Genomic DNA, 12,408 nt, shown 5'->3' with positions numbered 1-12,408 from the left:
ATGTATACAAATTCGTTGCCATAGTTACGGAATTAAGAAAATATGACGAGCGACCCCCCCCCCCCCCCCCCCCCGCCGCTGGCGACGGTTTGGCAGGGTCACGTGCCACTTATAGCGGTTTGAGTTAATTTGACACAAATGATTTTATCTAGCTAAGCGATTGTTAATCCTAGAAGTTTCCAGCTTCGTGGAAGATATTATAATATTTTCAACACCACCTGGAAGTTTAATTGCCTAACTTAATAGGTTGCAATGTGCAGTTATACTTATAATAATCGAATTTTACGATTCATGTACGTATTCTCGAAAATTCCAAAGTCCAAATGTGACGGGTAGGTTCTCCCGGAAACATTTCCCTTTCTCGAAACTCATCGAGACACTGCAAGGTCCTCCTATTTCGGATAATCGACTCAGGCAATAACGCGTGTTGCATGTATCGTTCGATATAAAACTTTGAACTGCAGACGGTAGAATCGTGTTTTGATCTTAATGCATTGAATATATTGAGACACGCGTCTACGCGCGAGAAGTTGTTACCTTAATTTTCGAGAAACATTATATATATGTATACATATACATAAACGTACTTTCTTACAAAAACAATTTCCTTATTTTTTCTTAAAAATTCTTTACGCGACCTGGCCAATCACATCACATATTATCACCGTCCTACAATAGCTCGTAACTGGGTAGGTATAATATATATCCTATTGAGATATTTCGAAAATTTGCACATAATTGCAGCGATTATATCACTATCATTTGCCGAGCTATAGGTAATATACTATACCGAGCTCGAGGTAAAATACGTAGGCATACGTAAGCGGATAACGTGGCAAGAGTTTATTACGTCGTGTGCATGGATGAAAATTCTAAAATATACTAGTCGCGTGAGCTATGCATTAAACGTATTATCGCTATTCTATTTTCAGAAACTTCGTGCAACGATTAAAAACGTTTACCTATAAAACCTGTGAAAAATTATGTTCACATATTTAAAAAAAAAAAATTGATTATTCTTCAATAAACATATTTTTCTGAAATATATGATTCTGAAAATCTCTTCGAGAATCCAAAAGTTTATATTTATTTCAATGAATAACCACTTTTTATGTAATGTTTCGCCTATACTTTCATTTTTACACCATATTACATTCATGTATACTTATAGGTATGCCTACAAAAAGTTTGCAGAAACGAAAGGTACGATGTTCGATTGTTTGCAGAACAGCGTGCTTGCATATCATCAGTAAGAAAGTGAAAATGTTTTCCTGCATCTCAGTTATTTTTTTGATAAATTCTCTTGTACCGTGCAACCTGACAAATTTTCAGAATCTTTCCACCTGCCGTTGATTAAAATCATTCTCGTTTGAATAAAATTCCGACGTGACTAGCCGGATGCGCCGCGCCGGTTGATAACTCTGCATTATCGACGCGACGTGGTGTTTTCTATCTGTTTACCTTTGGATAGTTGATTCGTCATCTACGTAGCGGCGCCTCATAGGTCGGCGAGCGTGGTCGGAGGTGATTGGTCGAAAATAGGGAACGAATGAGCGTTTTCCATCTGTCTGGCCCGACGGCTGCTCGGTGTCTCTGTTCGCCACCACGTCTGGCATTATTGGCTTGTTCCTTGTGCGAATAGGACGATTTGACGCGGGTTATTTCGCGATCCCGGCGCCCGAGATGCGGTCTTTTTACGCGTTCTTCGCCTTGTTGGCGATATCGGCTGTATGTGCTGAGGTCTACTTCGAAGAAAAGTTCCTCGACAGTGAGTACAAGACCATTTTCAACCCCCTGATAATACCCTCTTTCGTATCCGTCCTTTTACATTTCTTCTCCCTTTTACTTTTCGTCACCCTCGATCTCTTGACAATGCGTCAACTGCTGCTCCTGCTGCCACTCTGTGACGACGTATTTCTCGACGTTCACTCTCCCGGGCTTTCGATGTCAATTTATAAACCACACCCTTTAAATATTACCATCTCTTCATGTGCGTCGGAAGCCGAGTAGGCAAATTCCGTTCACTCGGCAGCTTGACGAATGCGGTTACAAATTTCCCCGCAACGAATACCTACTTAAATAAATTTGCTACTATAGCATCATTATTATTATTATTAATGTTATCATGATCATTCGGTGCAACGTAGCTACTTCCCGGCGAAAGCTTGTATCTCAAATATAATCAATTAATCACGGTCAAGGGGATCGATATCGTTCGACATCGGAGTTTCATTGGCACTTATACGTTAGAGATTATCGGATAAGACAAAATTTTCGGCACCGGCATACGTGCTGGCATTAGTGGTATTGTTATTATTATTATTTGTAAATAAAATACAAACGAAAATGCCAACCGGCACGGCAGGGACGAACGAACGAACGTAGAGGTGGCCACTGTCCCTACTCGGATTATCGAGCGCTGCCATCTGTGACAGTATCGCCGTAGGTATGAGACTATGCTATCATGTAGCACGCTCAATGCTTCCTTCTGCTAATTGAACTTCTAGACTCTGTAAAAGAGACCCGCCAAGTATTGTCGTTGAGGAAAAAATTAATCGTTGAAAGCGAAGTGCGAACGTGATTTCTGTTAACGTTATCCTCAAATATTTACGTGTTTAGTTCTACAACTTGGATATTACATTCGATTTCGCGTTTAATCTTGACTTTAATTAAAGTTTTCGTTCGTCTATTAATGGCGGTGAAAATTATAGCTAACCTAATATTCCTGTCTTTTAATTGCAGACGCATGGGAAAAGGAATGGGTATATTCTGAACATCCCGGTAAGGAATTTGGAAAGTTTGTACTTAGCCATGGAAAGTTCTGGAATGATCCCGAGAATGACAAAGGTTCGTATCTATAACTGTTTTCGTATTTATCTATAATTTGCTTTGCCAATGTAAAATAAAACTAATTGATCTGTTTGAATTGATATTTAAATTTTTTATATCAAGTAATTGATTTCTGCCACACAAAAGTTAATTAAAATTCTTGAACTTTGAAATCTTCAAATATTTTTTAATTGTCTACTTAGTTTTAGATTAATATCAATGCATATAATTATGTTTAATCTTAATCGTAATCATTGTAAAAATTGAAGTATAAATGACTCAGTTGAATTAAAATGAAAGAAACTTTCTTTTTTATTAAATTAATGTATTTCATGTTCTGCAAAAGATAAAATTCTACAGCCATTATCATCTTTCAGAAATGTCATTAAAGAAGGCAGAACAAATAACTGTAATAAGAAAACATTTTGATAACATAAAGATAAATTCAGTTTGTTTACTTTCACTTCATTCAAAACTTTATTATTGCATAAACAATGTCTTCTATGTATTGAGAATTATATTTTCAAGTGTAATATTTGTAAGAAAGCAAAAGAATGAAAATGTAAACTTTATTTTAATACTTTGATAAACTTTATATTGTATATAATTATTTCTTCAGGTATCCAGACGTCCCAGGATGCAAGATTTTATGCACTCAGTAGGAAATTCACCCCGTTCAGTAACAAGGATAAACCACTGGTTGTTCAGTTCTCCGTTAAGCATGAACAGAACATCGACTGTGGAGGAGGATATGCCAAAGTGTTCGACTGCTCGTTAGACCAGAAGGATATGCATGGAGAAACGCCATATCTTCTCATGTTCGGTTAGTACGATTAAAACCAATTTGCTAAATTTGCAATTTCTTCACTTTCCACATAATAAAGGAACAGCCGACTTGTTTACTTTTTATTTTTATATGAAGTATAAATTTAACTCCCCCAATACCAGTGCACTCCTTTTGGAATTGATCCAACATTGTTAGGTTGACTGTCTGCGTCTGTTTACATGATAATTGAAACGGAATTTCCAAATAGTTTTGGCATTAGATCAATAAATAAAGAAATGGAACATATTTGTTGTTTGTTTAGCAAAATGCATAAATTTCTTTCTGTAAACAGGACCCGATATCTGCGGACCTGGCACCAAGAAGGTTCACGTTATATTCAACTACAAAGGAAAGAACCTACTCATCAGCAAAGACGTTCGCTGCAAAGATGATGTCTACACTCATCTTTACACATTGATTGTCAAGCCAGACAATACTTACGAGGTAAAAAATGCCAGACTTTTTTTACACTGGTCTTGAAAAGCGATTAGATTGCTACATTTTGTCAAATATCAACGAGCAGAAGTATACTCCCAGAAGTCATTCACTGACCATGGATTTAAAAACAAAATTTTAAATCGAGCCTAGAGTCACTCGTCAAGTCTCACCCTTGTGGAGGATGAGTGCTATAGGAACTCGAAGAGCATAACGCGTCTTACTTATGCCCTGGAATAAGTTACTATGCCTATCTCAGGTACCAAGTGAAGACACAGATCACTATAATATGAGAGATCAAGTCGTAAAAATGCTGAGATGATGATTCTGATTGTTTTGCCAAATCATACGTCACTTAGACATTAATTTGCTGTCATTTTTGTTAAAAGTGGACGAATTTTACATTTTTACTAACATCTTTAATAATTTTCTTTGCTTCAGGTCCTTATTGACAACGAAAAGGTTGAATCCGGCGACTTGGAAGCTGACTGGGAGTTCTTGCCTGCGAAAAAAATCAAGGATCCAAACACCAGCAAGCCTGATGATTGGGATGATAAGCCCACCATCCCTGATCCCGATGACACAAAACCCGAGGACTGGGACAAGCCAGAACACATTCCTGACCCCGAAGCCACGAAACCAGACGACTGGGACGACGAGATGGATGGTGAATGGGAAGCACCCATGATTGATAATCCTGACTACAAGGTAAGAAGCTTCAATAGTGAGGGTGCACAAATTATGAAATATCATTCGCCAAAAACCATCGTAAAAGTAATGATACTTTCATTTTTCAATTATCTTAGGGAGAATGGAAACCCAAGCAAATTGACAACCCTAACTACAAGGGACCCTGGATTCATCCCGAGATTGATAACCCTGAATATCAACCAGACCCTGAGCTCTACAAACGTGATGAGATCTGTGCCATTGGTTTTGATCTCTGGCAAGTCAAGGCCGGTACGATCTTTGACAACGTTCTGATCACCGACGATCCTGAATTAGCGCACAAAATCGGGGAAGAAGTTTGGAAACCTACTTTCGTGAGTGAAATTTTTTTGCCACATTATTAAAAGTGGTGCAACGTTGTTGAACTATAATTTAAATTAACGCAAAATGATGATAAAAGCAGGTCTGATTATAATGAGCGATAAAAAGCTGGAATTCCTCGTTACTGACAAATACTCTATCAAGCAGTTGACTTTTGGCAGTACTTTGAGAGTGCAAATCTTAATTTAGAACTTTATTAATTCAGGAAGGAGAAAAGAAGATGAAGGAAGCTCAGGATGAAGAAGAGAAGAAAGAGAGAGAAAAGGAACTCAAGGAAAGTGAAGACAAAGAGGAAGACGATGAAGAAGACGAAGATGAGGATAACACCATCCCTGATCCAGAAGAAGCAGTAAGTATTCACAAAACCTTCACTTCCTCAAGAAAAATTATTAGCAAATCTCTAATCTCAAAATGATGAAAAGACGATTTCCGATTATTATGAGCGATAAAAGCCGGAATTCCTCGTTGCTGAAGCTTTATCTGTTGATTAATTTCTTTTTACTACCATATAAAGCTTAAGTTCTCATCGCGTGCTGAACAACGTGCTACATGTCGGATATAACAAAATGGAATTGCTTCTTTTTTGCAGGAACACGACGAATTGTAAATAGTGTGTCAGGTGGCACAAACACAGACTGTATTCCAGGAGCTGCTGCCTAATTGTGCGACGCTATCAACTATTGCAAGAGTGTGAAAAAAGAAAGAGACAGTTGGAATGAAATATTACAAAATGTTATACACTAGATGCTTTCAAACACTAAATAGTGTGTAAATCATACGTGCGGGCAAGATAACGTTGATAAAATTTTAAAAACGTTACTCATCTGCGCAATTTCGTAACAGTCGGTTGCGAAACCGAGAAAACTGGTTGCTATTATTGAAAGGATAACAAGTTTCTCTAATTGTCGTAATAATTACTTCAAGTGATTGAAGAATCTCCAAAAATCGTCGGAAAAAAAAATTATTTAAATCGCGACAATTTTTATTCTTGCCCCCGTGTCCACATCATCATCATCAGCTCCAAAAGACTAAGTTGTTCCGTTTTTGTTTGTCAAGTGTTTTTATATATTATATTGTATTAAAGTAATTTTGAAATTTACTTTGGATGATACAAGAATTATTATTATTATTTCATTCTCCTTACAAGTACAGTGGGTACGCGTCGCAATAATGCGCTGCGACTTCTAATAGTGGTTATGAATTGAAAAAAAAAGCAAAAAGTGATGGGTGTGTGCAAATCGTGAGTGAGTGATAACAATAGCTAATAATTGTATCAAACCACCAATAACCATATAATAAATAAATAAGACTTTTCTAGACTTTACTTTGTTTATTGACACTCGCCAATTTCCAATTTCCCATCATTGTTTCTCTACCGTTTGCATGGGAAAATGATAAACATGGAACGAAAAGAAGACTAAATAAGTTTGTAAACTTTTACTTGTTAGTGATTGAGGAAAATTTATTTACCCAATATTTGCACGACGTCACCAGAGAATAGACGATTGGTTTTTAAAAGCGTTAATTATCGTAATTTATTTGGTGACATATATAAATATACACTAATGTACATACATACGTAGTAGTCCTGAAATGGAAGCTGCACATTGCTTTACCGGAGCTAAGAAAATTAAATAGATTGTGCACCAAGGAGACTTACACCAAGCGTAAGTTGGTAATGAGTCGTAGGCGAGTGCATGCGCAAGCCGAAGACGAATATGGCAAATATATGAGGCGAAAAAAACTATCTCAAGGTGCACATGATACTTTATGTAACAAAATTGTCGATTACAAATTTTTTTCGTATAATGGAGTAACAAGAAAAAGCACTTTTCAGTACTAGGACACAAAGATGCACTCCAATGCTCTTTTTCTTGTACTATCGCAAAAATAATTACTTTATGTACAACTTTGGAAAATATCAAGCATTTTTAATTTTGTACTAATTTCATAGCCATCTCTTCGGCATTTTTCTACACATCAAAGACTGAAGGTGATAAGCCATTATTATAATTGAAATATTCTATCACAATATTTGCAGCATTGATTACATCTTCAGATTTAAAACTACAAAGTTGAGCCAATTTAACATTGTCCTAACTTTTATCATTTCTGAAGAAAAAGTCGTTTCAATCGCAGTTTCATCTGGATTAAACAATTGCTTCAATCCGTAATCTTCTTCCGGAATCGTTCTCCAGATTTTTTCTACCTGCAACGCTAGGAGAAACGTGAGCTGATTAATTTTCGCTACAAATAATTACGATTAAAATCTTTTTTAATTCCCATGTGTTGATGACGTTCTAATGCTTCAACTGAAAATATATATATTTTCATGAACTTGTGTTTTGCCATCTAATTTCGTACAATTTTACAGTGTCTATCCACTGCACATAGCACATCACCGAATTCGCTGTATTTTAAAAAACCATTTTTTCGAATTGTTTTGACTCAAGAAAAAATATCTTTAAAACAATAATTTAAAAAGAATAACCCATGGTTACTTCTATTGAAGCGTGACGCTTTTACTTCTTTTACTGCGTTTACCGAACCACAACCCACGATCACGTTCAACTACGTATTCGGCTTACATGAAGTTTTTGACAATTTTTATAATTTATAATTAGCCTTATTAGAAAAAATTATGCACGACAGTTTTGCGGTTTAAAATAAAATTAATTCATAAGTACAGAATATGAGTGTTTCATATTACTTTTTATCAGAAGGTCCGTTCAATGGAAGACCGGATTTGTATCTTCTATAAAACCAAATATACAATGCCTCTTGTAAGTTATCTAAAAGAGATATCCTGATGCGATTATTTTTCTGCCTCTGATTTAGGGTGATTCATGTGTCCAATCTCAAGTTCACTCTATCACTTCATATTTTTTCCCCCACTTCTTTTACTGTAGCTCCGGTATGAATGTCCTTTAAGATGTCTATTTTAGCTAAAATGATAAGGCTATTGCATTTCTTTTCATTACCGTCACATTTGACACTATTCTCTGTTATGATAATTTAATACTTCAAGCGCAGAGCCGATTCTGGTCACGCTTCCGTTCAAGTGGCGCGGGGTACCGAAAAAATTTTGACAGCTTTCGGTGTTGAATTAATGAATATAACGTGTGGCGATACAAACCGTGCCTAATGTAAATCAGAAAACTAGATTCACCTAGTATTTTTTATGTTTAGGTACTGTTAGTGTACAGGGCCTCGTTTGCACCCAATTGCTGTGTCAGCCAGTCTAATCCCTGAATGAGACCAGTGGAGTCAGTCAGAGGCGAAGATCCCTCTATATGCCAGGCTCTACCACAGCAAAATTTTTGTAACGAAAGGATTTCCGTCAGCTCTTCGACTGTCGCACAACCTGGTACATCCTGAATTAAAAACAGATTATTTTCTTTTTATTTCAACAATAATCAATTTCACCTATCATCAATTTCCTAAATTGTACTGATTATTCATTTCATTCAACATGTAAAGTCATAAAGTCATGTTGTACCTGCTTGTTGGCGTATATAAGTAACAAGGCATCTTTCAGTTCGGGTTCGCTAACAATTTTTGTCAGTTCTTTATGCGCCTCTTTGAATCGTAACCTATCGCTAGCATCGACAACAAAAACGACAGCCTGAGTATTATGGTAGTAATGCTTCCACAGTGGCCTCAATTTATGTTGTCCACCAACATCCCACAATGCAAACACCAGGTTTTTGTACTCCAGACTCTCTACATTGAATCCAATGGTAGGAATCGGCGGACTGCACAAAGCCATGTCCCTCATGGCAAATAAAATGCTAGTTTTTCCAGCCCCATCTAGGCCAAGTATCACGACTCGCATTTCTATCTTTGTTCCAATATAAACTCTGTTGTCCTAAATGAACGAAATTTGTAAAAATAACGCGACTCTTTCTCTAAATTTCCCATTACCGATCATGAGAGAATTAAGCTTTACGAACCCTGCTAAATATTATGGGAATAGAGGATTCGGGCGTGAGCAGGTCTGGACCAAGCTGAGCGTAATGTTTCTGCTGCTGTTCCAATGACGTCAGAACTTGGCTGACATCTCTGGCGCTGCTGAGCAGTTTCCAATCTTCAGAACCCAACAGACTCTCCCACTGAATGCAAACTTCGGCAACTTGGGTCCTAGTCATATTCAGATTTTCGTGTAATTCTCTAAGCGTGCAAAGTCTTTCCCTTGTTTCAGCATCAACGCACATTGCAGCTGCTTTTTCCTGTTTTGCTAGCAGTGACCTCAGCTTTTCAAAGTGCTGACGTACTCGCTGCCGAGCATCTTCTATTGCCCAGCCTTCTAGTTCCTGTATTACAATTTCTAGAAGTATTCGATAAAATGTTAACAGATTGTCTGCAATCAGTAATTGTAATACTGATAATTAAATGTTAACTGCTGCATCAAACAGAGCCAAAATTATCTTCATTACCTATCCTATGAGCTGTATCCCTCATGTTTTCCGTAAATAGAGTCATTTTTTGCATTGCTGTGATGATTGAAACTCGGATATTCTCAGCTTCTGTCTCTACCAATGTATGCTGCAATTCAATAAACAAATCTAATGAATAAATCGAATAATCAAAGTCCTGAACAGTGTTCTTGAAGTTTACAGCCAAACATTAAATCCGGGAAACATATGAACCTTTTATTAGACTTTTCTTAACAATAAAGTTGAAGCTAGCAGCCAGAGTTAGCAGCTAAACGTGTTAAACTTTTTGGAAACAGGAAAATATGTTTAATTCCACTTTCCAATATTCATTTAGATTGACGGGTGCAACAAATGAAACTCTTTTGTTTGAAAAACTATAAGCTTCACCTTGTGAGTACTGTGCCTCCCATAGTCCCTGCAAAGGTAGCACATAAGAGCACTGTTGCATCCATCCTGTGTGCATGTGAATTCAGCGATATGCGTGCTATGAGTGGGACACTTTGGTTTTTCCTTTGGTTTTTCAGACAAAGGAATGCGCCTGTGTCTGGCGAGAGTTTTTGACGAGTGAGTGAGAACATCGCAGGCGTCGCAAAGGTGAGTCATGCATACTGTGCAGTACAGAACAGCAACATGTTTCTCATCTTCGTCGCACGGCTGAGTAGACTGTAGCCTCTCCCGTTCGAGTTTCATGTTTTTCTCAATATTTGACTCTTCTAGCCTTTCCAAGAGTTCGATGAGCACAAAGTTCTTCTTTAGACTATACACTCCATTCTTCTTGATGGCTGTGGGCTGCCGGTCGAAGGGACATAAAAGGAACTTTTGATCCGACACACAGGGACGAAGACGCAGTAAACAAGAGTGACACACAGTGTGACCGCAGTGAAGTAGACGTGGTACTTTCCCACCTTCCGCAGTGAAAACTTCTTCGCAAACCCGGCATTCTAGAACCTGTTGAATTTATAAGTTGATATTCCTGTTCCGCTGCTCAGTGGTAGCGCAAATAGAGATAACCTAATATGGGGATGTAATGAACAGTATTGAACAAAACTCTCCAGCATAGAATAAAATTTGACGAATAATAATTTAGAAAAGTTGTATGTCGGATATTTATTGGCAGGACATAATTGTTATTTTAGAAGTCAAGAAGACGGTTTGGGTATAATAAAAATGTTTCTTTACGTTCGGTTTTGAAGATACTGATGCGGATCTGTTGAAATATTTGTTTAGTTGGTCCATGTCTTCTGTCATCCTTATTCGACCCTTGTTTTTCAACTGTAAAACGAACCGCTTTGACGTTGCAAGTGTAGGATCGACATAGGTGTAAATTTTAACATTCTTTGTCAATATGCATCATAACGACTTGAACATGAATTTCGCATTCGTGAGCTTTTACGTTAACTGAAAAATATAAAGTTGGGCGCATGCGCCCCCTGAGATGTTCGTGTGGTAGAGTTGGAACTTGTTGCAGAACATCAGAGAGTTACCGATTTCGACATGATACTGGCTGTATTCACTTCCGAGTAACACAGTCTTCGCAACGGTAAGCCCAAGCCAGTACTTAGCCTGTGTGTACTTACCGACTTGTCGGCGATACAAGAAATTAATAATGAGAATAAATTTCGTCCAAAATTCGTAGCAAAACAGTGATTTAACTAAAGTATAGGTACCCGAGAGAAGAATGTGTAGATAGATCATAAATAATTTAATACGTGATGCATACTATAAATTTTATAATTTTCCAGGAGACAAATTAGATTATCTACAATAATTGGCTATAATATAGAAATATAATATAGAAAGTAGAAGAACTATTCATTTCCAAATGGGATTCTATTCGACGCGCCCTGGATCTATTCCATAACATTAATATTCATAATTATTCCAACAACTTATCATTTACTCTCTCGATCTTGAATTTTCGTAGGCATAGAATCAAAACGCTGTTTTAGCTAGTCGCAAGTGAAGATTTACGTTGGGTAGAGAAGCAGAATTGTTTGTCGAAAAGTATTCGTATGGCAAAAAATTCAGAGTAACTTTAATACATCACGGATGCGCTAATTTTGATCAAGATGAAATGGATGCTCCGTATATGAGACAGTATTTAACGCAGTGTCCTGACTTAAAAACCTAAAAAGGTGATTTTCGGCCATTTTTTTTTTAATAGGAAGAGATAAAACGAAGCTTCTTAAAACTTCGAGTGTATTTTAACACACATTTAAAAGGAACGAGCACAAATTTTTATCATCCAACTGTCGCAGAACGGCAGCGTTATTAGCTGACTCGTTAACTCAAGAATATATCTTTAGTCAACGGCTGACCATCGAAGGGCCTAGCCGCTTGAGTCTGAATTCGGCAGGAAAGATAAAGTGCGTATTTCTTATTTGAAATGTGAAAACTGAAATCATTAGACATCATATCATATCATACATCATATCCGTGATCATTTCATATCATACATAGTATTGAAGTTCGAAACCAAGGTTTGGATGTTCCGATGTTTAGAAAGTGACGTCAGCCAAAATTTTTTTTCTCTTGACGTCATCGATCTATATAGACGAAAATCAGCTAGCCGAATTCCTCAGTCCGGAAGCAACCGCGTAGTAGATAGTAGATGTAACCGTTTTACGACAGTTGGATGATAAAAGTTTTTGCTCGTACCTTTCGAATGTGTGTTAAAATACATTCTAAGTTTTAAGAAGCTTCGTTCTATCTCTCCCTATCAAAAAAAAAACAAAAAAATACCGACAATCACCTTTTCAGATCTTTAAATCAGGACACTGCGTTAAATACTGTCTCATATACGGAGCATCCATTGCATCTCGATCAAAATTA

At 37.1% G+C, this 12,408-nt stretch overlaps 2 protein-coding genes across 2 annotated transcripts; one reads left to right on the top strand and one right to left on the bottom strand.

The window, feature by feature from the left end:
- The first annotated feature begins 1,605 nt into the window (after positions 1-1,605).
- Positions 1,606-6,459, top strand: Calr (calreticulin). Its single transcript, XM_046622276.2, has 8 exons — positions 1,606-1,768; positions 2,743-2,847; positions 3,449-3,652; positions 3,948-4,099; positions 4,532-4,798; positions 4,897-5,133; positions 5,346-5,489; positions 5,730-6,459. The coding sequence occupies exons 1-8, from the start codon at positions 1,684-1,686 to the stop codon at positions 5,745-5,747; spliced, it is 1,212 nt and encodes a 403-aa protein (XP_046478232.1). The 5' UTR covers positions 1,606-1,683; the 3' UTR covers positions 5,748-6,459.
- LOC124217033 (E3 ubiquitin-protein ligase TRIM23) lies at positions 6,197-11,012 on the bottom strand. Its single transcript, XM_046622275.2, has 7 exons — positions 10,756-11,012; positions 9,964-10,524; positions 9,577-9,685; positions 9,094-9,467; positions 8,640-9,008; positions 8,310-8,514; positions 6,197-7,357 (listed from the first exon to the last, which is right to left on the bottom strand). Exons 1-6 carry the CDS (start codon positions 10,822-10,824, stop codon positions 8,326-8,328), a joined length of 1,671 nt encoding a protein of 556 aa, XP_046478231.1. The 5' UTR covers positions 10,825-11,012; the 3' UTR covers positions 6,197-7,357; positions 8,310-8,325.
- Between the last annotated feature and the right edge of the window lie 1,396 nt (positions 11,013-12,408).

The sequence above is a fragment of the Neodiprion pinetum genome, chromosome 4 (genome assembly GCF_021155775.2).
Source record: "Neodiprion pinetum isolate iyNeoPine1 chromosome 4, iyNeoPine1.2, whole genome shotgun sequence".
NCBI lineage: Eukaryota > Metazoa > Arthropoda > Insecta > Hymenoptera > Diprionidae > Neodiprion > Neodiprion pinetum.
The sequence above is the reverse complement of the archived record's forward strand: the minus strand, read 5'-3'. Positions and strand labels throughout refer to the sequence as shown.